The sequence below is a fragment of the Perognathus longimembris genome, chromosome 1, assembly GCF_023159225.1.
Source record: "Perognathus longimembris pacificus isolate PPM17 chromosome 1, ASM2315922v1, whole genome shotgun sequence".
Classification (NCBI taxonomy): Eukaryota; Metazoa; Chordata; class Mammalia; order Rodentia; family Heteromyidae; genus Perognathus; species Perognathus longimembris.
Genome location: NC_063161.1, coordinates 2510977 through 2537243, shown reverse-complemented (window position 1 = coordinate 2537243; position 26267 = coordinate 2510977). Strand labels below are relative to the sequence as shown.

The following is a 26267-nucleotide window of genomic DNA, read 5'->3' as shown; positions in this document are numbered from 1 at the left end:
GTTCGTTGGCTCTTCCCCCTCCCTCGGAAGCCCTTGTAAGCCCCTGCCGGGCTGCACACGGGGCGGGGGGTGGGGGCAGCCCTGCGGCCCTGTGCAAGGTCAGTACAGACGGCCCTTTGGTGCTGGGGTCTGATCTGAATGTGAAACCAAAACGTTCTAAATTTATTAAAGGCTTTCTTTGGGGCTGGAATCTGCGGTAGATTTTCTATCCCTCTCAATCCTCTCTTAAAATTTAATGCTGCCATAAAAATGATGGATAACAAATTATTCTAGGAAAAATGATACTGAAAGACTCTCCTAACCGTTGAAGCAGAAGAATAGATTTGGTGAGGAAATATGTGTGACCCAGAAAACTTGCAAGGAAACAGGAGACTCGGGGCGGAAGCGGCGTTCTCGCCCCGCCGCCGCTGGCTGCGGGAAGCAGCTGTTCCCGCTCGAGGTACTGAAGTGCCGAATCTGTTCTGTGCTGCTGGCATTTTTATTAACACAGAGCACTGTGTCTTTCTGGGATTCATCGCGCAGCTTTCCCTACCCACAGCACTGCGGAACCTCCACCAGGGAGCTAAATAAACAGCCGCACCCTGGGGCTGACACTGGCACGGCCCCCGGTGGAAGCCCGTGCCTTCCTCCCTGCAGCCTCCCCGCAAGAGCTCGGGTGCCTTCCTCCCTGCAGCCTCGCCGCAAGAGCTCGGGTGCCTTCCTCCCTGCAGCCTCGCCGCAAGAGCTCGGGTGCCTTCCTCCCTGCAGCCTCGCGGCAAGAGCTCGGGTGCCTTCCTCCCTGCAGCCTCGCGGCAAGAGCTCGGGCGCCTTCCTCCCTGCAGCCTCGCCGCAAGAGCTCGGGTGCCTTCCTCCCTGCAGCCTCCCGCAAGAGCTCGGGTGCCTTCCTCCCTGCAGCCTCGCCGCAAGAGCTCGGGTGCCTTCCTCCCTGCAGCCTCGCCGCAAGAGCTCGGGTGCCTTCCTCCCTGCAGCCTCCCCGCAAGAGCTCGGGCGCCTTCCTCCCTGCAGCCTCGCGGCAAGAGCTCGGGTGCCTTCCTCCCTGCAGCCTCGCGGCAAGAGCTCGGGCGCCTTCCTCCCTGCAGCCTCCCCGCAAAGCTCGGGCGCCTTCCTCCCTGCAGCCTCGCGGCAAGAGCTCGGGTGCCTTCCTCCCTGCAGGCAAGAGCTTCGCTCCCCCCAGGCCCAGTGATGGTAGCCAGGCTCCGTCCTGCTCCTGTGGAGGCAAAGGTTCGGGCCGAGCAGGGCGGACGGGAGGCCTGGGAGACACCGTTCCACGCCAGCGTGGTGAACCACACGGTTGACATCCTGACTGTTACCCAGACCCCAGAGCCCTGTCGTGCGGAGACCCTCACCCCCAGGGCGACCAGGTCGCGGGCGGAGGTCGGGGAAGGCGGCCGCGGTAACCACTAGCTGAGATGGCCTGTGTGCACCCTAGGACACCGCATTGTCCCTTAATGTGTGTCAGGAGGCCTTAGGTGAAGAACTCGTCGGTGTCCTGCTTTCCAGTGGGAAGTGTCACCATGACAACTCCAGAGGTGCTGGAAGCGGGCGCAGCATTAGTGCCGAGTCTTAACCCTTCCTAGGCAACGCCAAAGCCTTTTCTCTAGAGGGAAATCAACTGATTGGTGAAATGTGTCTGTCATTGCTCCTAGGCTACATCCACTCAAGTGAGTAATTAGCTTTTATGTGTACGTCTTAGAAGGATAGATGCTTGCCATTTATCTACTGCTCTTCCTTTGCATATCTGACGGTTGGCTTCTTTATGGTGCTCTTGGTGGCTGTCTGCCCCCGGGACTGTCAATGGCGCTGTCTCGGTCTTCTTGTCTGCTGGCCCAGAGCGGCCAGGACCCAGGCTATCTGCAGGCTGCCGCATCATCTCCTTGGCATCGTCACTGCTCACCACGTGTGGCCGAGGTGCCGGGCTCTGGGCTGAGGAGTTCTTGCCACCAGGGCTGCTCTGAGCCTCTGTTCTGGGCCGAGCCCAGCCCGTTGCACAGATCAAGTTGAACAAAGGGTGTGGTGAAGACCAGAGTGCTGAGGGCCTCCTGTGTGGTGCGTCACACCCTTCTAGAACACCCAGAGAGCGTGGGTTGAGAACCAGGAGAGAGACTCGTGCTGAAGGCAGAGGCTTGCCAGAGCCCAACAAAGGGCATAGAAGGCTGAAATTTCATGAGTGGAAACAATATGTCCCGGGATGGTCCCCATGGGACTGTCTTGGACGGTCCCTGTGGAAGTGTCCTGGGATCCCCGTGGAAGTGTCCTGAGATAGTCTCTGTGGAAGTGTCCCTGGGACGGTCTCTGTGGAAGTGTCCTGAGATAGTCTCCGTGGAAGTGTCCTGGGACGGTCTCCGTGGAAGTGTCCTGGGACGGTCTCCGTGGAAGTGTCCTGGGACGGTCTCCGTGGAAGTGTCCTGGGACTGTCTCCGTGGAAGTGTCCTGGGACGGTCTCTGTGGAAGTGTCCTGGGACGGTCTCTGTGGAAGTGTCCTGAGATAGTCTGCTGGAAGTGTCCTGGGACGGTCTCCGTGGAAGTGTCCTGGGACGGTCTCCGTGGAAGTGTCCTGGACGGTCTCCGGGAAGTCCTGGGACGGTCTCCGTGGAAGTGTCCTGGGACGGTCTCCGTGGAAGTGTCCTGGGACGGTCTCCGTGGAAGTGTCCTGGGACGTCTCCCGTGAAGTGTCCTGGACGGTCTCCGTGGAAGTGTCCTGGGACGGTCTCCGTGGAAGTGTCCTGGGACGGTCTCCGTGGAAGTGTCCTGGGACGGTCTCCGTGGAAGTGTCCGGGCCGGTCTCCGTGGAAGTGTCCTGAGATGGTCTCTGTGGAAGTGTCCTGGGACGGTCTCTGTGGAAGTGTCCTGGGACGGTCTCTGTGGAAGTGTCCTGAGACGGTCCCCGTGGAGGTAGAGCTCTTACAGGTGTCAGACAAGCGAGTTTTAAGTCAGGAAGTATTAAAGGATTACATCTTTCTAAGTGATGAAAAAAAGTAAGTCATTAGTGACAGCTAATAGAACCTCGCCTTACATGCTGTTAACAGATGTTGACAGAATTATAAAGAGAGATCCACAATTCACACAATAATAGTAGATTTGAACTTGCCTTTCTCATCCAAACAGACAACCAGAACATCATGTGTAGAAGACCACAGCAATATAATACATTCCCTTATTGAATGGCTGCAATAGAACACCGCAAGAAGAGAATAACTTGTAGCCTGTGCACAATTGAGAGCTAGGAGGCCCTACAGCAAGGCCCGCACTTGGGACTGATAGGTATTTTTAACTATGGTGCAATTAAAATAGAAACCATTAATACAAAGAGAGCAACAGTGGTCCACTTAAACCCCAGCATTCGGAAATGTGAAAGCACACCTTTACGACCTGTGTTTGCATGGCGAATTGGTATTTCATTTTTTTCTTATTATTTTATATGTATTTTATTGTTATTAAGGTGTTGTGCCAGAGGGGTTATTGTGTTATAAGTCAGGTTATGAGTACATTTCTGCTTGGACAATGTCACCTCTTCCTGCTTCCCCTCTTTGCCCCCTCCCATCCCTGCCCACAAGGTGCATGGTTCATGTTCCCCATCGTGCTGCTGAGAAATAGGTGTTTCCCACAGCACCCTGGCAGATTGGAGTATGCCTGCGAGGATTGTGTGAGCCCAGGCTTGCCTCTACCTGTTGTCCTGCTTCAGACTCAGTCTTGGACTCTCCACTACTGGTCGTAGTTCAGTGTGGTTTGCTTGGATGTGACGACAGTTCAGAAAAGTGAAAGTTGACCCATAAGAATAGATCGGTATCCATCTCTCCAAGACACAGATAGGCGTCTGAGATCATCAGGGACATGTCCTGATGCACTGCTGCTCTGTTTTTTCTTAATGTGCCACTGGACAGAGCAAGTCGGCGGCGTGAGTTCCAGGCGTTGTGTCCTAATCCCAGCTGGCAGGAAAGAGGAAGTGGTGAAGGAAGGGCCCTACTCCCCTCCTGGAAAGACAGGGAATGCACGTGTGTTTGTGTTTACTGGCTAGAATTCAGATGTGGGACGTCTGCCTCCACGCAGAGGCGGCGGGTACATGCTCGGGCCATTGGCCCAGATAAAACCTGCTGAGTCTCTCGTGATTCTCTGCGTCTGGCACTGCCCAGTTCTCGCGCATGTGCACTTCCTGCTTGGGACCCCACGGAGTTCAGAGACCTCACCTCGGCATGAGTCCCACCCTGCTCGTTCAACCCAGCAGGAAGTACAAGGAAGGAGTTGACCTGAAGAGGGCAGAAGTCACTGAAGCAGACACTAGGAAGCCGACAGAAGGACACCAACAAAATTAAAAGATTATGGCGTTGAGACACTCTTCAGGGGATAGAGAACGGAACCAGATGACCCATATCCTGAGTCCAGGAAGGAAGGTCACTGGAGATCACACGGGGATGACAAAGGGCTATTACTAACACCTGTTTAGCAGTCAGCTTCGCCTGGATGAAATGGACAGATTCCATGAAGATTTAATTGATTGAACTTTGCACGGGAAGAAATGTGTCCATTAAATTTTTAAAAAAAATTGCTGATTAGGAACTTCTTTGCAAAGACAGCCGTCGGCATGGACGAATTCACAGAGGAACTACTGAATATTCAAGGAGGAAATGGAGTGTACTGTTCTCATAGGAGGGAGTGGAGCACACCGTTCTCATATGGAATGAAGTATGCCATCCTCATAGGGAGTGAACACACCGTTCTCATATGGAATGAAGTATGCCATCCTCATAGGGAGTGAACACACCGTTTTCATGTGAAGGAGTGAAGCACAGTATCCTCCTACGAGGGAGCGAAGCACCCTGTTCTCCTACGAGGCAGTGAAGGACAGTGCCCTCATATGAGGATGTGAAGTGCACCATTCTCACTGGAGTGAAGTATAGCATTCTCATATGTGAAGGGATGAAGTACACCATTCTCCCGTGAACTCTTGCAGAAACTAGAAGACCTGAGTTGGAGATGGTGACGACTTGACTTCACACTTACGACAGAACTACAGTAAGGAGACAGTGTACAGAATAGTGAGACCGGAGGCATGAGTCATCATAGTTCAGAGACAAAGGCATTAAAAGAAAATTAGAACATTAACATCGATACAAAAATCCTTGACAGAGTGTTATCAACTTGAATCAACTCCTGTATAAAAGTGACAGTACATCAGGACTAAATGGGATTCATCCCAGGCATGCAAGGTTGATTTAACATTCAAAAATCAATCATTATAATTGACGACATTAGCAGAATAAAGGAGAAAACTAAATGATCGTGTGAACAGAGGCAGAAAAAGCATGTACTCCTATTCATTACCCACTCATGATAAAAGCTTTTAGTAAACTAGGCATAGAAATGAAATAACTTCCTCAGTATAAAAAGACACCTATAGCATCTTATACCCTGCATCATAATTAATGGTACAGGCATCAAATGCTTTTCCTCTTCAGTTGAGAACAAGTCAAGAATATTTTTCTCATCACTTGTACTCAATAGTACATTTCAGGGGACAGCTAGAGCAATCAGACATAAAAGCATAAAGATTGGTAAGGAAGGAGTATGCTTTGTTGGTTATGTCTTTATGAAATCCAAAGTATCTACCAGAAAGATGCAGGATATAAAATTAATATGCAAAACTCAATTGTTTTCTGTGTATTCGACTGAACAACTGGAAAACAGAATTTAGAAATCAAATATCATTGATCACACAGACACACAAAGTAGCCCATAAAAATGCCTACCTAGGGAGAAACGTAACTGAGCTATGAGATCTGTACACTAAGAACTAGAAAACATTGCCCAAATTGAAGCAGACTGAAAAAGATGACAAAATGTACCATATGAATAGACTTAATATTGCTGAGATGTTCTTTCCAAACTGATCTTTAAGGTTAGTACAATCACAATCAAATTCTTGCCAAACTTCTTATAGAAATAGACATGTTTATCCTAACATGGCAATGTAAAGGATCCAAAGTAACCAAATGTATGGCATTCTGTGAAGGAAGCACTTGGAGAACTTAACCTCTTGGTTTGGGGGGGGGGGGGTTGCTGCAGGGGATGGCGTTGTGTTGACAGAATACATAACAGATGGTGAGACAAGTGGACTCTGGTCAGGAGACAGGCCGGGGAGGAAGTATTTATGGTACGTACACGGCAAGGACCGTTTCCAGGATACCAAAAAGCCAACGTGGCTCCCCACTGCCAAGCCGGCGAACGGCTCCATTTAAAAATAGACAGGAGGCTCAGATAGGCACGTTACCACGTGGTTATTAATAAACACTTGGGAAATTCGACAGAAGCACAGTGCCGCGCGATTCTCTGCCCACCCGACTGGCCGAGGGTGCCCGGCCGCCCAGCTGGCCGCCCAGCCGCCGTGCCCACGCGGTGGGAACCAGAGCGCCCCTGCCGCACGAAGCCCGCCCCGTGGCTCGGAGGAAGCGGACGCGCGTGTCCACGGACACATACCTGCTCAAGAACGTCCACGGCCGCGTTACTCGTCCCAGCCCGCACCTGGAACCGGCTGGAACGAACGTCTGTCTTCAGCGGGACCGTGTGCGCGCAGACCCACCCGGCAGCTCCCCCCAGCCACGCCGGGGCACCCCAGGAGCAACGCGCGAACCCTCAGGAGCGGCCGCCCAGGGACGCGCCATCACCGTCTGGGCGGACGGGCTAGTCAGCAGCGCTGAAAGACAGCAGCTCCTCCTCGTGGGCCGGCCGGGCGGCCTGGGCTCCCGGCGGGGGGACGGCCCTGCCTTGATGGGACGCCCCCTTCTACGGCTGTGTGCTTTTGACAAAACTCATCCAACAGCATGCTCACATCTCTACATGTTAAATTATACATTAAAAAACAGCTAATGAAAAGCCTTTGAGAGAGCTGACTCGAAATACTCTGAAGCCCCCCAAAAGGAGAGAAAAAAAACCCCAAACCAACGGAGTCAGTATTCAAATTCAAAGGTACTAAAGCCGCGAAGTCCTATTCTTCAAATCTAGTGAATTGGAGCTTCGCTATTCAAGACCCCGTCAGGGACGTGGGGCAGGGAGAATGGCCGTGAGCCCTGGGAACGAGGGCCCGGGCGGGTGGTGTGGGAGCCCCTCCGCCCGGCCTCCGTGCCGAGCTCCACGCGTGCCCCTTTGCAAGCTGGAGGGAGAAACGCCCTGCCTCACAGGGACAGGGAGGAAGCAGTTTTGTGTGCATGCGTGCATGCGTGCGCATGTGCGTGCGCATCTGTTGGTGGGCTGGTCCTGGGGCTTGAACTCCGGGCCCGGCTGCTGTCCCCGAGCTTTGAGGTTCAAGGCTCGTGTTCTGCCACTTGAGCCACCGCCCCGCTTCCAGTTCGGTGTTTGGCTGGCTAATTGGAACCCAAGGTTTCATGGATTTTCCTTGCAGGCTGGCTTGGAGCCAAGATCAACTTTATGCAAACTTCAGAACCGGAGGGAAGCAATCGGACCACGAAGATGGGGCAAAAGCGAGGACTGAGGAGCCAAGTTGAGGGTAGCCCCGCTGTGCCGTCGGGGTGGGTTGAGCAAGGGTGACTGTCTGATGGCTTCCGTAGGTCACGTGCAGGGCCCGGGGCCCTGGCAAAAGACGGATCACCCAGTCCTCCCCCCGTGCGTTTGAAATGCAGCCCCGCTCGGGGCTACGCACCCACAGGATGGGTTTCTATTTCCGAGTCCAAATACATTTAATATCAAAAGGCAGCACCCTCTGTTCTGAACCGAGACTGTGTGTGCTGTACTTTCGTGCTCGGTGATACCGACCGCGTGCAACGAAGGACAGCGGCCAGCCCGCAGGGACTTTCCTCGAAGAACCCGGGGAAGGTGGGGACCGCCGTGGGTAGGCGTGGGGCCCCGCCTGGCGCCCCGGGAAGGAGTCGTGAGCGCATAGGGTGCCCCCTAGCGATAGCACGCGCCTTCACGTGTTGACCCAGCCCCGGCAGAGCTGGAGACACGCCGAGCCCTGTCCCCGGGGCGTCCCCGGCCCGCGCGCTCGTGTCTGGTCCCGAGGGACGGCCCTCGGAGCCAGGCTGGCCACGCGCGCCCTCCACGGCGGCACCCTCGGGCGCGTCAGGGCGGGGCGCCCTCCGCACTGCCCGCGGACTCTGTCTCGTGGTTCCCGGAAGGAGCCGGGCACGGAGCTACTGTCACCCATTAACTGGTTGGCGGGGTTTGAGCACGGACACGCATACAGGCGTGCCCACGTGCGTGCACACTTGTATTTCCTCGTAGTGCAGACAAAACGAAGTCCGGTGAGTGAACAAGAATAAATCAGGACCCAAGGAAGAGACGGCTGTGTTAGAAGAGCACGCCTCCCAGCGGAGGAAGGGAAGAAGAAGGGATGAAAACCGGTGTTCCCAGGGCACCCCCACGCGTATAGTACCTTCTATAGGTTTTACTTCAGAATCATGATGTAATGCTGTCAAACCAGTAATAAAACCATGTAAAACCAGTGATAAAACCATGGAAGTAAGAATGAATGGAGTAGAAAGATCCTAAGCTGCATGTCAGGTTTGTGCTTTAGTCGTTTCACGTAGACTTTCAGGCAACTTGAATGTCCAGCCCTTGAAGAGTGTTATTTAGGCACAGAAAACTGCAAAAAAAAAAAAAAAAGACATTCCTCAGTAATCATACTCCATTTTTGTTAATAGTAATCTTCGTGCAGTTTTGAAGCTACTTATATATACTTACTGAAATACGTAGTTACGTATATGTGAATCAGAATAAAATGGAAGTAATTACACAACCATTAAAGCAAGGTTTTTTTTTATATCAGAGTACAAGGTCTCGTGTTTAAGCTCCAGTACCAGCAAAACAAAACAGAGGAAAAGAAAGAAAAAAGAAAGCAGAAAGCAGAGAGGGGCTGGGAATGTGGCCTAGTGGTAGAGTGCTTGCCTCGCATACACGAAGCCCTGGGTTCGATTCCCCAGCACCACATATACAGAAAATGGCCAGAAGTGGCGCTGTGGCTCAGGTGGCAGAGTGCTAGCCTTGAGCAAGAAGAAGCCGGGGACAGTGCTCAGGCCCTGAGTCCAAGCCCCAGGACTGGCAAAAAAAGAAAAAAGCAAAGAAAGCAGAGAACCGTGTGCAGGCTTTGAGGGGTCAGGTCAACACCCCGATTTAAGAGGGCATCGGGAACTATGGCAGTAATTGATTGGAACATTCCAACGGTGATTTCTGAATGCAACTTTTGGAAGCTGCTAAATCACCAACAAGTAGAGTGAAAGCTAGAGCACGTGACTTTGCTTTCCTGGTAGTGAGGTCGTTTCTGAGGGAAAACTGCTCCCCAGGGCAGAAATGCAGTGGTAGACGTCAGAAGAGCTGTGCTCTCCTGGGGAGCCCTGGGTGCCTGGCGCTGGGGGGGGCCCCAGGTCAGCAGAGGGAGCTTGGGAGTGGCCGGGCCTGCCTGGCGGTGCCTGGCCCTGGAAGGTGGAGGGAACGTCATGGTGGATGGCCCTTTATCGTAGCACCAGGAGGAGGCCACGGGCGTCGGAGGCTCCGGGGGTGATGGATTGGGGAGGGCCTGACTCCATCAGCGAGGCCTTTCCAGCTGCCCTCGCTCCCTCCTCCTGCCCAGCCGCCGGGTCTGAGTTCAGCCTCCAGGAAGTAGCAGGAGAAGCAGTAGGCGGGCCTGCCACCCCGGGGCCAATGCCACCTGTGCAAACCGCAGGCCCCCTGCCGGGCAAAGGAGCCATCGGTGAAAGGAGGGCGGAGATTTGGCCTTTACAGCACGCCGCTTGGCACTTCTTCAGAGCGACGCACAGTGCAACGGAACACACCTGTGACTCGCACACGTGCTAGGCGATTCCTAGGTGCTCCCGTGCGAGGCAGAATGAGCTGCTCTTTGCTCTTTGCTAGTGGCCCCAGTGCTTGGTTGTCTGCTGGTCTTCTGCGGACCCCTGCAGCCCTGCTCTCAGACTTCCCAGGGTCGTCCAGCTGGACTCCAGCCCTTTCCAGTTAGACACAGGCCCTTTTGAACTTTTGCTGTCCTTGGTAAAGGATGTTCAGGTTGGGTCCCCCCCTCCCCCCACACCTGATTCTCACGGCTTAAGCACTCTTTATTTTCCCCTGCATTCATTTCATTTTAACTTTTTATCGTGTATTAATTTCATCAAGGGTTGGTTGTGTGGTTTTATTTCTGGGTCCTTTGTTTGGTTCCGTGGGTCTCTGGTCCGTTTTGTGCCATCACCAAGCTGTTTTCATTACTATGGCTCTGTAGTACAATTTGAAAGTCTATGTTATGATGTCTCCATTTGCTCAGGTAGCCTTTTTCGATTTGGGGTCCTTTATGCTTCAGTATAAATGCTTTGGATTGCCTCTTCTATTTCTGTGAAGAACGGCACTGGGATGTTGTTATCTGTTCCATTGTGTTGGCCATTGGCTTCTGACAGCATGGCCGATTTCATTCCAGTCTGCCAATCTGTGGGCCTGGGAGATCCTTCCATCTTCTGTTGTCTTCTTTGATTTAGTTCTTCAGGGGTTTTATAAGTTTACTTTGTAGAGTTCTTTAACTTTCTTGGATAAGTTAATACCTAAGTATTTTATTGTTTTGGGAGAATATTGTGATTGGAATTCCTTTTTCTGACTTCTTTCTCTGCTTGTTCATTATTGGTATGTAGAAAAGCTACTGACTCCCCTCCCTTCCTTCCTTCCTTCCTTCCTTCCTTCCTTCCTTCCTTCCTTCCTTCCTTCCTTCCTTCCTTCCTTCCTTCCTTCCCCCTCCCTCCCTCCCTCAAGACTGGGGCTCAAACTTGGTACCTGATAGTTTCACTCGTTTGCTGGTGCTCTACCAACGGAGTCACACCTCTAATCTCAAAGCTACTGATTTTTTTTTTTTTTTTTTTGTCAGTCCTGGGCCTTGGACTCAGGGCCTGAGCACTGTCCCTGGCTTCTTCCCGCTCAAGGCTAGCACTCTGCCACTTGAGCCACAGCGCCGCTTCTGGCCGTTTTTTCTGTATATGTTGTGCTGGGGAATCGAACCTAGGGCCTCGTGTACTCTTGCCACTAGGCTATATCCCCAGCCCAAAGCTACTGATTTTTGAGTATTAAGTTTACATTCTACAGTATTTCTGAAGATGCGTATCAGGTCTAAAGTTTGTGTGTTTTTATGGAGTCTGTAGTGTCGGTTCAGTATAGGATATATCGTCTGCAAACTGGGGAGCAGCGGGCGTGGTCTGTGCCTGTGGATCCCCGTGGTGGGGCAGCCCTGGGCTTTCTGAGCCCTGGCAGAGCCTGGTCACTCCTGTCGCAGCTCAGTTCCTCGCTCTCTGGCCATGTGCCCTTGCTGTTGAGTTGGTGTAACGGAGAATCGAGGCTTTGCATTATTAACATTACTGGAGTGGTGTCACTTCTTGCTTCAAAGCAGAAATAATCAAGGCCCACGGCAGGAGCGTTTTCCTTTGAACTTGCCAAGAGCATCCTCGACAAGATTTTTAAAAGAGGCGGAGCTACAGTGCCTTAAATGCCGGGCGCAGACAGTGCTGGGGGGACGCCCAGGCCCACTGAGTCATGAGACGGGTGATGAGATTTGGGGCCCCCGGAGCTGGAGGGAGCACAGAGGCGGATTCTTCTTTCACTCTGGTGCTGGCGCCCCCTGCCTGTGTAATTCGTGACAGTTTTGACAGGGCGCGTTACAAGGGCATCTTCGATTCCACCCATGTGTAGGCAGTGCGTTCTCTGTGACGTGAGCTTCCTCCGTGACCGGCTTCTGCGGGGACGGGTGGCCCTGGGCTTCACACCGGGCTCGGGTGTGGTCTGCCCTGGGGGGGCCATGGGCCTCGCCCGGAGCCCTGGCCGCCCCCGCGTGTAGCTCAGGGTCATCCTTGGCGTTTGGTGCCTCGCTGGCCTCCCCTCTGGGTGCTCGGGAAGCTGCCCTGACCCGTGGGCCACCGGAGCTTGAAGTTCCTCCGAGAATATGTTGCCCATGTAACGTGTCTAACGTAGCTGCACATTCAGAGGACCCTGGGATACACGGAGGGGATGGTTGCGGTTGGGAAGAGACGGAGGAGAAGGACGGAAGGGCTGTCCTTGATCAAGATGCAGCACACTCGGACTGACAGGCTGCACTGGTGAGTCTTTGCGTCAGGTCGGCTGGGTCCGCATTTCCGGATATTGAGTCAAAATATTCTGGAATTTTCTGTGAAGATGTTTTTGAAATGCGATTGGCTTTTAAATTGCGGGAATTTATAGAAGACAGGTGGCCCTCCATCGTGTAGGGATTCCTCATCCATCAGCTGAAGGCCTTAATAAGCCAAATGCTGGCCTCGTGAGCGAGGACTTCGGCCCGCAGATGGCCTTTTGACTTGAACTTCTCTTCTTCGCTGGGTCCGTGTCTGCCAACCCCTCCCGAAGGGCCTTGTTCTCAACAGCCACGGGAGTCACTTAAGATGGAGTCTTAAGATGGGCTCCTGTTCCCGCACGGAACGCCCTGCTCATTCTGTGTCTGTGCTGAACCCTGACGGGCGCGCCAGCCAAAGAACACACATCCATTCGGAATGTTCAGGTTGTATCACTATATCCTGTATTTCATGGCTTTCTCCTGCTCCGTGGGGCTTTCCAGAACAGATTTCAGTTAGGAATTACCGACGTGCTGAGAGCAGCGACCAGAGTTGTGGGAGCCTGACTCCATCGTGGAGGTCATCTTCTTTTCCCAGCGCTGCTGCCTAAAGCCACGAGGATGAGAATCTGCCTCCGACTCACTGAATTTGATTGGCTGTGACCTTTGTCATTTAACCAGTTGGAACGTTCTCGGAGATAGACACATGCCAATAAATATCTGGCAAAAGATAATACAGGTTGGCACCAAGATAATAGATCAGTCGCTCTGGAGCTGGCTAGATGAGCCACAGGCTCATTTGTGCTTTAGGGTCCGGCGGCATAATGAAATGTGATTTACAGTTCTCATTACTAGCCCATGCCCCCAGCATGGGGGTGCCCGTGTGAATTTTAAAAGGCCTGTGCTCTGCATTACTAGAAGGTGATTGTGCCAGGCAGTGGCCCGGGGATGAATATTTCACAGAAAATCATCGCAGAGTTTTTGCTTGCACAGCTGAAGTTGGTGAACTTGAGTCTGACCAAAGAATGGGAAACAATTCCCACTGTCTGAATGGCTTCAAAAATGTGTCTCCATAAACAGGTGCCCAGGGGCAGATCTCACGTCGGAAGGCATTCAGGGTACTGCCAAAAGAGAGAAGGAAAGTTCAATGGTGCAATTAAAGGTGAAGAGATGTTCCTTTTACTACCATGTCGTTATTGTTTAAAAAAAAAAGAAATTTATTTTAACCTTATTTCTTACATATTAAAAAGGGATTTGCGTATAGTTAATCTGCGGCCTCTCTGACCTTGCGTAGGGTCCTTAAGTCACACGAAGTCCATTGCGGAACCTGGTGTGGGCATACCATCTCACGTACCCCAAGGCAGGAGAACACCCCCCGTGTTTACTGGGAAGCCAAGGCCACTGAAAAAGCGAAGGGCAGCCCTCACGAGAGGACGAAGAGTCCCCGAGAGCAAATGCTGGCCAGTCGCAGGCTGTGTGGGGAGGAGCAGCCTCTTCAGGGAGCCTCACGCCCCGCCCTGCCCCGCCCCATCAGGCGGAAGGCGCTGGGCCAGGCTCAAGGTCACCGCAGCCCCTCCGTGGGGAGCGGAGTGGGCGTGGCCTTGCCGGGCAGAGCCTGCCCCCCCTGCCCCCCCAGGCCCTTGTCCCGAGCACCTCCAGGCCTGGGCCTTGCCGGGCAGAGCCTGCCCCGCCTGCCCGCCCCAGGCCCTTGTCCCGAGCACCTCCAGGCCTGGGCCGTCTCCATGGAGCCTCCGTGGGGGTGGCTAGGAAACACCGTCTCAATTAGTCCTTGGTCTTTTTTTTTTTAATTATGAAAAATGTTAAATAAACAGAACCAGCGAGGTGATAATCTGACATAAGCCTGTATGTTTACTAGCCGGCATTCTCAAACCCCCAAAACATTTTGTTTTCTTGTTCCGTGTCTTAGAAATTAGATTCTACTTACACTGTGAAGTCTCTTCCTTCTTAGAAGTGAGTGTCTGGATTTGGTTTTCATCAGTTCTAAGCAAGTTTTAGCCTATTTTCCATGTGTGAATCAGTAAGCAAGTGGAGTGTCGTAGTGAATATACATTCTGAAACCTTTTATTGATGGTATTGCAAGTCTGTATTTGCAGTAGTGGGGCTGGAGCTCAGGGCTTCACACTCTCTTGGCTCTCTTGCTCATATCTGATGTTCTGCCATTTGTGCTGTGCCTTCAGTCAGGAGACTTGCTGGCTAATTGCAGATGGGAATCTCACAGACTTTCCTGCCCAGGCTGTCTTTGAACCACGATCCTCTAGTTCTCAGCCTCCTGGGTAGCTGGGGTAACAGGTAGGAGGCACCAGCCTGCACTGTATCCATTCTTGTTGAGAGATGTTCCAGTTGTTCTAGGTGTTTCACAGTTGTGCACGATGCTTTTGGTTGACCTTGCACCTGTGTCCTTCATTTGAGAATGAAATTTCTGCTTGCACAGTATTGATGGAAGTGTAACTCGGTTTAGCTATTAAGGAAAACATTTTGTAGGTTACTGAAAGTATTAAGAACAGAATTGTTCTTTCATCTTGAAAATCCCACCTGTGTCTATGTCGTAAGGAAGCGGAATCACAGTCTGGAAGAAAAACTTTGCCCTGTATTCACCTCAGCGTTGACTTCTAGTGGCCACGATCAGGAAGCCACCTAAATGTCCACGGTCAAGAAAATGGGGTGTACAAAGTGTGTATGTGTTAGTCACATCCCGTGTAACGATGTATGCACTGTAGAGTATTTATGCCTTCTGGAATATACACACGAATATTGTTTGGAAGAGGGCTCGCCGTTTGCAGCGGCGCTGGCGAACTTGGAAGATGTTAATAGGTGAAATAATCCACACACAGCAGGACAGATGCTGCATGTTCACAAGTTACGTGGAGTCTAAAATAGTTGACTCGGGCACGGCACAGGATGCCCCCCTCCCCGCAGGGGGGCCAGGGAAGGGAGAGGTGCCGGTTAAAGGGGCCCAGGGTCAGTGCCACAGGACAGGAGAGCCCTGGGCGTGGCACATTGCACGCCTGCTGCGGCGAGTGATTCTGTGTTGACACGTGAGCTTCGCCAGAGGACGGAGCTCCCTTGGTTTTGTCACACGCGGTGTGGCCTGCAGGTGACGGGTGTGCTGATGAGCGGGCGTGCAGACACCGTGTCCCGGCGTGCACACGCCTTGAGCACGAGCAGCGTCCGCTTGTCAGTTGTGCCCCGCAAAGCTGAAATACACAAAGCAAACTCAGAATAGTAGAGGCTGTCTTTGAAAAGGAAGTGTTAATAGATATAGTTACGTTGTGAGTTTGTTTCGTGGCAAGTCCAGCGAGTCTGAGAGCTGTAGGAAGTAAGTAACACCAACACTCTAAACATACTTTAACAAAGAAAGGAATGAAGACATGCTTGGATTATGGGACGCAGACAACCGGATCTTACCAGCTGGCCCTCCACCGGCAGCTGTGGGTGGGTGGGGTGGTGTATGTCCCCTCCTACACCGGGTTCCCCAAACTGTGACGTTTCACCCACTTGACGCCACAGACCGCTCATGTGTGTGCGTTTCTGGAAGTCCTGGAGAAGCTGCCCATCTCCTGTTACCGACCCCCCCAGGCGACGCGTGTCCTGGGGCCGTCCCCTCATTACGGAGTTACTGACCTTAAAATGTAGCACGCTCTGGATCTCGTTCCTCTTCCGCTCTGTAACTTGCAGACCACCTCAGTTGCGATGTCTTGCGTCACGCAGAAGTTTTGGTTTCTGCGTGGCCTGTGTTATCCGCTTTCGGGACTGACGCGTTCCGTCTTGCGCGTGGCTCTGTGGTTGCGTGGCTGGGGCTGGGGTTTCCTCCCGTGTGGACGGGTCTCGGTGCCGCCGCAGTGCCGATGCACGGTTCCCCCTCCCCGCCCACCGGCGCCGCCCTGCCCAGCGCCCGGTCCACCCAGCGTGGCCCGCAGAGCTCCCTGCTCCGCCGCCGGCAGCTCCGCCGGGTCCCGGGGTCTGGATTAGCCTCACAAGCTGGATTAGCCGTGACGCCTTCCACTGATCTTTTTATCCGTGGGTTTCCAGGCTATTCTTGGCCCTGTGCTCTTCGGTACCGGCTTTAAGAGGACGCTGGATGAGAGGGCGGGCGGGTGCTCTTATTAAGAACGTATGGAGTGTGTAACGTAAGATGAGAAGTGACTGGCGCCGTTTCCGCAGTGGATCTTGCCTCGTACGTTTCTCCGCTTAATTGCGTCTCCTCCGGTGTCTGGGATCACTTTTGCGCCTGGTTCGCGGAGTCTTCGCATACTCGGTGTGCTGCGTTCCTGGGCTCCGTGGGCGCCGTGCGGGAAGGGTGCCCAGCCGCCTCCGCTCTCGGCGTCCTCAGGTCCTTCTGCCCCGCGGAGAGCCCGCCCCGGCTCAGCGTCTGACCCCTAACCTCAGCCCCAGGGGCTCGAGAGCGCCGAGGACAGGCCGAGGTGGGATGGCCGTCGTGGAGTGGCCTCCGGGGCCTGTGCAGGCCCGCCGGCCCGCCCTGCCCCCCCCCGTCCTGGCCCGCCCTGCCCCCGTGCACCCCACAGCCCCCCCCCACTCGCCTTGGTGCTCCGTGACGCCCTCCCAGGAGCAGAGCTCCTCTTTACAAATGGCGGCCGGCAGGACGATGGCTTGGCCTCCGGGTGGACAGTGAGGCTGTTGGCTGGATTTGTTGGGGGGCTTCTGTACGGCCACGCAGGAGCCCGCCAGGATCTGCTTCGGAGCGCCGAACCTGTCTTCTCCGCCGAGCTCAGAACCCCTCAGCCGGCTCTGCACGGGACTCGCAGGAGTGCCTGGGCAACGTGGCCCGGCAGAGGGGTTGTCAAGCACTTAACCAGAGCGGCTCTTTCCTTAATCAGCGACTAAGGCCGGGTGATACTGAAATGATAGGAAACCACAGTTGCCAGGACGCTTCTTTGGTTGTCTTCATCGGTGCTGTATTCAGCCCCATCCGTCTAGTACGAACTCCGTGATTCACCGAGGTCAGTGATTCGTCTCCTCTGCACTCAGACTGCGTGGAGGGGCTGAGGCTCTGCCCCACCCTGTGGGGGGCAGGTGGAGGGGTGGGAGGGGGCCCCTAAGCTAGGGAGGGTGGGCACTGGGCCCCACGGCCGGTCCCTGTCCTGGGGCAGCTGTGGCCCTCTCCCCTCTCTCCACACCTCTGCCCCATGCTCCTGAGGGAGGTGAGGAGGGCTGGGTGGGGTCCCCCTGGGCGGCACACCTGGGTGCCGAGGGGCTGGGTGGGGTCCCCCTGGGCGGCACACCTGGGTGCCGAGGGGCTGGGTGGGGTCCCCCTGGGCGGCACACCTGGGTGCCGAGGGGCTGGGTGGGGTCCCCCTGGGCGGCACACCTGGTGCTGAGGGGCTGGGTGGGGTCCCCCTGGGCAGCACACCTGGGTGCTGAGGGGCTGGGTGGGGTCCCCCTGGGCGGCACACCTGGGTGCCGAGGGGCTGGGTGGGGTCCCCCTGGGCGGCACACCTGGTGCCGAGGGGGCTGGGTGGGGTCCCCCTGGGCGGCACACCTGGTGCTGAGGGGCTGGGTGGGGTCCCCCTGGGCGGCACACCTGGTGCCGAGGGGGCTGGGTGGGGTCCCCCTGGGCGGCACACCTGGTGCCGAGGGGGCTGGGTGGGGTCCCCCTGGGCGGCACACCTGGTGCTGAGGGGCTGGGTGGGGTCCCCCTGGGCGGCACACCTGGTGCCGAGGGGGCTGGGTGGGGTCCCCCTGGGCGGCACACCTGGTGCTGAGGGGCTGGGTGGGGTCCCCCTGGGCGGCACACCTGGTGCTGAGGTTTTAGGATTTGGTGGTGTTCTCAGGACTTCTTGGCAGTGGGTGTCGCTGGGTGGTGATGGGGGCCATGGTGGGGGGGTCTGTGGGGTCAGAGCAGGTGGGTGGGGTCTTGAGGCCTTAGGGAGGCGTGGCAGAAGCCTCCGTGGGTGGCAGCTGTGCGGGGGTGGGGGTGGGGAGAAGGGGCTGTGGTGGCAGGGCCCTTCTCTGGGATGTACAGGAAGTGCACGGCGTCCTCATTGGTGGCGAGGCAGCCCGGTCCCTGACCCCGTTCCGGAAGCCCCCCCCCCCGGCATTTCTGCAGGGCGAGGGAGGGGGAGCCTCTGGTGCCGTAGGAGACCGGCTCACATCCCCGTCCTGGGGCTGAGAGGGGCCGGTCCAGTTCTGCCACCCGTGGGGCCAAACCCCCTGCAGAGCAGACCTGAGGTGAGCGCAGGGCCCTCACTGGCAGCCTTTCCACATCACACCCGCCCCCCCGCCCCCCCTCCCAGCTGGTCTGGAGCCTGAGGCACTGGGAGCCCTGTGTTCACGGGGCGGGCCTGGTGGTGGTTCGGGGCGTCGGGGGGCACGGGAGCAGCTGGGCCCATGTTCAGAGCCTCCCCAGCCTGCTGGCCCCAGGCCCTGCCCCCCCCCCCCGCCCCGGGCTGGGATCCCGCTTACCAGCACCCCCACCAGTGAAGACGGGACTCGGGAGCCCCGCCCTGGGTGGTCTGGGGACCAGGCCTGCGGGGTGGGGTGCCCGACAGCCCCCTCCCCCACACCGTGCGGCAACATCGGACTGTCTGGGTTAAGCTTTATGCTTCATTAAGGCAAAAGCCTATTTTCCACTTACAATATCCTTTTTTTATTTATTAAACTGTTATTTTAATATAATTTACCAAGTCACTGAAGACAAATAATCCACTTAAAGGCGACTGTAACACTTCACTTTCCCCGAACGCCCTGTTTCCCTGATCGTGCGGCCCACACTGCATCCCACACTGCCCCCGTGGAGCTTCCTGGTGGGCCGTGGGCTGGGCAGTCCCGCCCTCCGTGTTCTCAGTGCGTGGGCAGCAGGGGAGGCCTGAGGCTGATTGTGCCCTTGCCGGCGACAGCAAAGGCTGCTGGGAACAAAAAGTGCAGGCAGGATCTTTCTGGAACATCCCAGAGCATCTCTGAAGACCTCCTTCCTCTCTCAGCTGGTAGCACCATTACCAGGCCGGTACTCCTGAGGGCTGGCGGCTCCCAGGCCTTAACGATCGGAGGGCTTTGGTGTGTGGCTCCGTCGCCTTCCGCGTTTGCAGGAGGCAGCCACCCCTCGTGTGTCAGTCTCCCCGATTGGACGGTGGACTTGGGGACTGTTTGATCCCGTTTTGCCTGTGATCCCACTGCTGGGGGTAGGGAAAAGATTGCAGAGAAAGGGTCTCAGAGCCCTGGGGGGGAGAGAGGACGAGCGTGTACCCACTGACAGCGGTGGGGCTTGGCCAGAGCCCTGCAGAGACTCCGGAGAAGGGCCACTGGGTTTCTCTGGAAGGAAGGAGGGGCGTCTGGAAGTCCAGCACTGGAGGGGGTAGCAGGGGGCCGGGCGGTCGGGGCAGGTGCACCAGAGCGCCCAGGCATCGCTGGAGATGGTTTCCTCTTTGTACTCAGGCGGCAGCGACACGAGATGGGGACCACCTAATTAGAAGAGACGTCCCCGTTTCCCTGTGGCGACGGCTGGGTGGCTCTCTGGCCTGTGGCGCTTCGCTGGTCCTGAGTACTTAGCTACTCAGTTCCCACACACAGCTGTCGAGTGTTAGTGCTATGTACAGTGTCCTCAGATACCACTTCAAGCCTAGACCACGAAGCCGTGGCAGTCATCGATTCCATCGATTCCAGAGGTTTCCATCTCTGGTAGTGTTGCAGGACTGGGCGCACACAGACCTCCTGTCTCAGAAGGCACCGCCGGATGATGCTGTCGTTTTTATAAACATGAGCGTAGAGAGGTGATCAGAGACTAGAAATCTAGGGGAAATTGAGTCGAGAGAGAGAGGGAGTTGGCCTTACAGATGGTCTTTACCAGGAAAGTTGCATGGGATTTCTTGGGCCTGCAGCCTAGTTTTAATGAGCTTCAGTGGAAGATAAAACCTGGAGACTTCAGAGGCTGAACAGTCATTGCCTTTCTTGGCCTTGGCCATGACAGTTAATGAAAATAAAAGACTTCTACTCCCCCTAGTCCCCCCGCCCCAGGATTTCGAACCGCACGCTCACATTCATATGGATTTGGAGCCCCATTTCACATGACTTATTTGGCTTGACAAGTAATTGCAAGTTGAAAATTATTTTGAAGTATTCCGGGAGGTAATAATGCCCCCGTAGTCCCAGCAAAAGCAAAGACAATTTTTATCCTCGAGAAAGAAAACCACCTTTGAAAACAAGTCCCAGAGAATTCCAACAGATAAAAGTTCTGAGAGAATGAGTCAGCAGGGGCAGCAGTCAGTAGAGAATGGGCCAGAGAAAGAGATGTACCAAGGAGCCATCGTTTCGTAGAGCAACTTGAAATGCTCTGTGAAACGAGTCTGGTATGTTTAAAGATTATAGGAAGGAAGGAGGGGAGGGAGGGAGGGAGGGAAAGAGAGAGATTGGATCGAAAAAGAAAGGGGGAATGATTACATTTTGCAAGACAAGTTTCTAACATAATAGATGAGTTACAACTTGTGACATGGTGGGGAGATGAAGAATGAACTAGAAGAGAGATTTGAGGAAAGTTCTTTTCCCAGGGAGGCAGAGTTAAATAGAAGAAAGAGAGGTTAGAAGAAATGGAGGTTAACACGGGAAACCCCCAAATCTACCTCCCCAGAGCTCAGAGAAAATAAAAGGAAAGTCAGGCACGTGAAGTACTTGACATGAGATAATAAATGTCGGTCCCCAGAGCTGGTGAAAGCTACCTGTTCTTCACACTCGGAGGACCACACGAAGCAGAGCACTTTCCACGAGGAAACTATAAAACACCCAAGACAAAGGAAGCATCCGTAAGCAGTCAACAGAACAGTTAGCAGGTTTCCAAAGAAGGAGCCCCAGGAAGCCGCCTGGGCCGTGGCTGAGACAGTAGCTAACTTCCTATCGTCGGTCCAGGAAAGCCGTTCCGGAACAAGGATGAAGTAAAGATGTCTTCAGACAAATAAAAACTGGCAGTTTTAGCCAAAAGAGCCTCTCATTAAAGAGCCTTCTCTAATGGTTGAATTTCAAGAAGGGCAATGATTTCAGAAGAAAAGCCTGGAGAGGAAAAAAAGGATAAAGTTGTAAGCAACTGTAAACAAACACGGATACAGAAAGCAACAGCAAGAACAATATCTCAATAGATAATGTTGAAAAAAAAGTCAAATAGGGCTAAGACCTCAGACAGCATTCGCATATAGCTAGGGAAAGATTTGGTTTGAGTATAATAAAAATATTCACTTATTGTGCTGTTTGAGAGAAGAATAATGATTCATTTGTACCATTAACTTAAATGTGCATGTTAAGCTATTAAGATACTTGAAACAACCCAGTAACCTCCAAATTAATTGGAGGTGGGACATTAGATTGGAAAGGGAATGTAAATCGATGTACACGTAGGCAAGAGAGAAAAATGATAGGAAAATAGGACAACTGGAAACTTTAGAATAATGAAATGCAAATTGATGTCAATATGTCAGGAATATGTCATTGTCATCGGGGCCTGAGCTGTTTCCTTAGGGACCATGTTGGCAACCCCCTCCCCCACCCCCCAGCTACTTGCCATGAACTGTAAGGACACAGACAAAGTAGAAGTCGGTGTTGTGCCAAGTCGCGAAACCACCACCAAGAAGGCCACCGAGACTCAGACGTTCTGAAATGCAAAAGCAAGGCAAGGCTTTATTCAAGCTAGCTGCAACTCGGGCCTTGTCCTACCCACCGACACGGTGGAGGTTAGGATAAAGCCCCGAGCTGCGATTACACAGGGCTTATAAAGGCAAAAAGCAAAGTTACAGCAATCAGGTGTTCAAGCAAGCAAGATTAGGACACAGGTACAAATCTGATTGGCTCAGGGTTCGAGGCATGCTAGGGGTGGTTAGAGTTAAGCATTCCCAGTGGTTAGAGTTCTAGACTGACTGGGCCCTAATGGGCTTGTCCTGGGTCTGCTCACAGGGCCTGTTTATCTCAGGTTCACGTGGTAAAGTGGGGTTCACGTGGTAAGGTGGGGTTCACGTGGTAAAGTGGGTCCTGACTTCAAAGTCTGGCACTTCAAGGGAGTATTTGTGAAAATGGATTGTATTCTCCAAACATCTTTAAAGGATCAATACCATGTACTGGCTGTGGTATGCACATCATCTTTTCTTAAAACACAAATTACAAGTCACCAAGAAAAACTGAGACAAAATCAAAACGAGCCCTGTGTTTATAGATTTAAAAAAAAAAACTTACTGATAAGCTATGATCAAATGAGGAGATAAAAGAAAGTAGAACAGTCCTAGATGTCTCGACCAATATCAGTACAAATTCAGTGAGATTTAGGGAAAATACAATATTATTATAAAAACTCAAAACATAGTGGACCTATTCCCGGAAAAGTATTGTGCGGTAATCTGAGAAAGTCTGAATTGTTTTTTATAATCATATAGGAATTAAATCTGGAGTAAGTTTTTTTTCCAGAGGAAACTAAGAAACCCTGTCCGTTTACTGGTACTGTCCAGACATTCAAAGGTAGAAGGGCACCCCCTCCCAGCCCCCCCCATGCCTGTCCTGCCGCCTGGCCCCCCGGGCCCTCTCCTCGGTGGCCGCTCAGCCCCCCTCTCGCCTGCGGGAGGAACGCTGCCCTCCTCGGCGCTGCCCTCCTCCTGCCCGCTCCAGGGCGCGCGCCCGGCGAGTTTGCCTTTTATGATAGCCATCTGCGTGTGGGAAGACAATGAACAAGCGCTTTTGATGCTCCCCCCCAAATTGGCCTTCTATTCCCATCCCGTGGACCGGGCTGCTGGTACTTAAGGAGAAAATGGTGCTTGTTTTAATGAGACGGGAATTTTGAAACTACGTCATTAAGTAAAAGTGAGCAAGCCAGCCCCGCTTCGGTTCTTCCGGAGCCGGGACTCGATCCGCCACGCCGCTTGTCGCTCTGAGAGTTGTACAGTCGTGCTAATGGCTCCCACGGTAAAATTTCTCTCTCCCTTGTTTTCTCTTCCAGTCTGAACCCGAGGGCTTTTCTCATTTCCACTTGTACGTGTGTGCCGCTTTTCTCGTGAGGTGGAGGAGAGAAATACTAGAAGAGAGAGATTTTCAAGTAAGTGCACGCCGTTTCGGAAGCGCTTGAGTGTGACTTTCTGCGGGGAGAGAGGTCTGTTCCATCTTCCTCGTGGTGATGGCTGGCGGCGCCGTGAGAAGCCGGGCTTGGGGCCCCCGCACGCGGCTCCCACGGAGCGCACGGAGCGCACGGAGCCGGCAGCGCCCTGGGCCACCTCGGTGCCACCGTGGCTGGCGCCGTGAGCCACCAAGTGTGTGACGGCCCCCGCCGGAAGTCCCCTGAGCCAGTGCCCGCGGGGGGCGGAGTGAGCTCCACCTCCCGGAACCTTCTTCCCGACGCCGGGACTGTGGTGTGTTAGCGGCCGTACGGTGCGCAGCCACGCGGTCCCGGTTCCCGTCCGGCCAGGCCCCTTGGCGCCTGCGTCCTGTGACATGCTGAAACCTCCGAACCGGGTTCCTTAGAGACCCAGCAAGCGGGCTGCGTGTGCGCCCATGTGTCAGGCATTGCTCACGCCCTGCGAGGCGCTGTGTTCCACCCAGGGGACCCCGTGTGTGGCCCAGGTCTCAGCCCCTGCCCACCCCCCCGGTGTCCCTGCGCGGTGACCCGGCCACCGGGTGGGCACGGGCCCCTTGCCGGCGTTACCCACCTCGCCTGACACGCGGACCGGACGCCCTCCTGCCCGTGCCGTCCTGACAGAGCGGGCCCGTGGTTCGTGCCCCACCCCGGTGGGGGCGGGGCGGTCCGGGCTTCAGTGAGGGCAGCAGCCGTGCGGGGCTGAGCCGGCCCCAGGGCCCGGGGTCGCTGTCCTCCGCCCCGCCGCCGCCTCAGCCCCGGGGCTCAGCCGGGAAGAAAGGCCCCGCGGTCCTGCAGCCGGAGCCTCAGCGCAGAGGCTCGGGGCGGCCCGCTGGCCCGCGTCTGGCCGGGCCCTGTGCCCGCCGGGTGGCCCTGAGCACCCGCACCCCCCAGCCGAGGAGCACAGGGCGAGCCGGCCGGGTCCCGGTGCCCGTGCGTCCCATGCAACCCTGGGGCGGCCGGCCGGCCGGGGCTGCCCTGGGGCCCTGGCACCCGAGGGCGGGGATCGGCCGCCTTTGGCAGCGTGGGGACGGCAGGTGGTCACGGGGCCCGCTGGCCGCCCCCCCCCACCGCCTCTGGGGCACGCTGTGTAAGTGGTGGGATCCTGGCTGCACTTTGGGGACGTCAGGCCCCAGGAGACAGGCCTGGTCACCAGGTGAGCTCGGATAGAGCTCCCTCAGGGTGCCTGGGAGGCTCTGGAGCGCGGGGCCGGCCGGGCAGGCGCGGGGCTGCTGACCGGAGCGCTCTCCTGTGGCCGGCGCGGCGGCTCCCACTGGCCGGCGTCACCTCTCCGCCCCGGCTAGCTCAAGGCTCAGCCGACCTCAGGTTGGCAGTGGTGTAGGACAGATGTCATGGCCACGCCGTGGGACCCCGTGCTGGGACCAGAGGCCCCTCACTTCTCCCAGAAGCTCTGCGCCTCCTGGGATGATGCTCACAGTCTAGAGAAGGAAGTGGGGACCGTGTACCTCCAGCAGGGAGAGGCCCCGCCGTCCTCAGCCGCTCCCCGCCCCTGCCTGGCTCAGGGCGGGCCTGGGCCTGGCCCCGGGCACTTAGACGTAGCTCTTATTCTTGCTGTGAGGGTGTGCCTGGGGTCAAAGCAGGTCCCGGCCCCTCTTGGGGGTTCACTGGGGTCTGGGAGTGACGGGCGGGGCCCGTGGTGGCCTCGCCGGCAAGAACACAGCTCACGATGGCTCAGCGTGCCTTCGTGTTGCACATTTTTGTTTAAGAGGCGCAGTTTGTTTCCTATTTGGCAGGACCCAGTGCACGGCTGTAATTAGAGGCCAAGCCTCGGGCAGCTGATTAAATTGCCTGGCTGGCCTTTTCTGAGCACTGCTCACTTAACTGGAGGTAAAGAAAAGACGGGAGACAAAGCCCACTAAGCCACTGGGTCGTGGGGCGCGGGTTCTGGTGGGTGGGGCCCAAACCCGGAGCCTGCACTTGAATGGGGACGGGGTGGGCAGGAAGCCACAGGGGGCTCCCCCCCCCCCCCCCCCGCTCAGAGTAAATGAGTGCTTTGTGCTTTGGTGTCGTGGGGACTGGATGGAGAGTGTGTGATCAGCTTGACAGGTTGTGGGGAAATTGAACAAAGTAGAAAGGAAATGAGGACAGAAAACAGAAATTAGAGAAAGAACCCTGAGGAGTCCTGTTCAGCAGGGGAGTTTAGGAAACCAGTTGTGAGCTGGGGGGAGGCGGGTGGATGGGGTCAGGAGGACAGGTGTGGGGGGAGGCAGGTGGATGGGGTCAGGAGGACAGGTGTGGGGGGAGGCGGGTGGATGGGGGTCAGGAGGACAGGTGTGGGGGGAGGCGGGTGGATGGGGGTCAGGAGGACAGGTGTGGGGGGAGGCGGGTGGATGGGGGTCAGGAGGACAGGTGTGGGGGGAGGCAGGGGGATGGGGGTCAGGAGAACAGGTGTGGGGGGAGGCAGGTGGATGGGGGTCAGGAGGACAGGTGGTTAGGGGTCAGGAGGACAGGTGTGGGGGGAGGCGGGGGGATGGGGGTCAGGAGGACAGGTGTGGGGGGAGGCAGGTGGATGGGGGTCAGGAGGACAGGTGTGGGGGGAGGTGGGGGGATGGGGGTCAGGAGGACAGGTGTGGGGGGAGGCAGGTGGATGGGGGTCAGGAGGACAGGTGTGGGGGGAGGTGGGTGGATGGTGGTCAGGAGGACAGGTGTGGGGGGAGGTGGGTGGATGGGGGTCGGGAGGACAGGTGTGGGGGGAGGCGGGTGGATGGGGGTCGGGAGGACAGGTGTGGGGGGAGGCAGGTGGATGGGGGTCGGGAGGACAGGTGTGGGGGGAGGCAGGTGGGTTAGGGGTCAGGAGGGCAGGTGTTGGTGGAGGCAGGTGGGTTAGGGGTCAGGAGGGCAGGTGTGGGGGGAGGCAGGTAGATCGGGGTCAGGAGGAGAGTTGGGGGAGGCAGGTGGATTGGGGTCATGACAGTTGGGGGGAGGCCGTTGGGTAGGGGACTGGAGGACAGTTGTGGGGGACTCGGGGGCATGTGGGCCGTAACCTCCAGCGTGGGCCCCAGATGGGCAGGCTGTCCTAAGGGCCTGTTCCCCTGTTCCGGGCATGGCGCCCCGCCCCGCCGCGCTGTGGGCCCTCAGCGGGTGCCTCCCTCCAGCAGGCGCCTCCCCGTGCCTCTTTCCAAG

General features: G+C 55.6%; 1 protein-coding gene across 3 annotated transcripts in view; it reads left to right on the top strand.

Annotated features, from left to right (window-relative positions):
* Tbc1d22a (TBC1 domain family member 22A) overlaps nt 1-26267 on the top strand; it is a 267451-nt gene that overhangs the window by 215982 nt on the left and 25202 nt on the right. For all 3 annotated transcript variants that reach the window (XM_048353885.1, XM_048353877.1, XM_048353871.1), the window contains one exon: nt 22995-23090. In XM_048353885.1, the coding sequence (XP_048209842.1) occupies nt 22995-23090 (96 nt within the window). The remainder of the gene's footprint in view (nt 1-22994; nt 23091-26267) is intronic.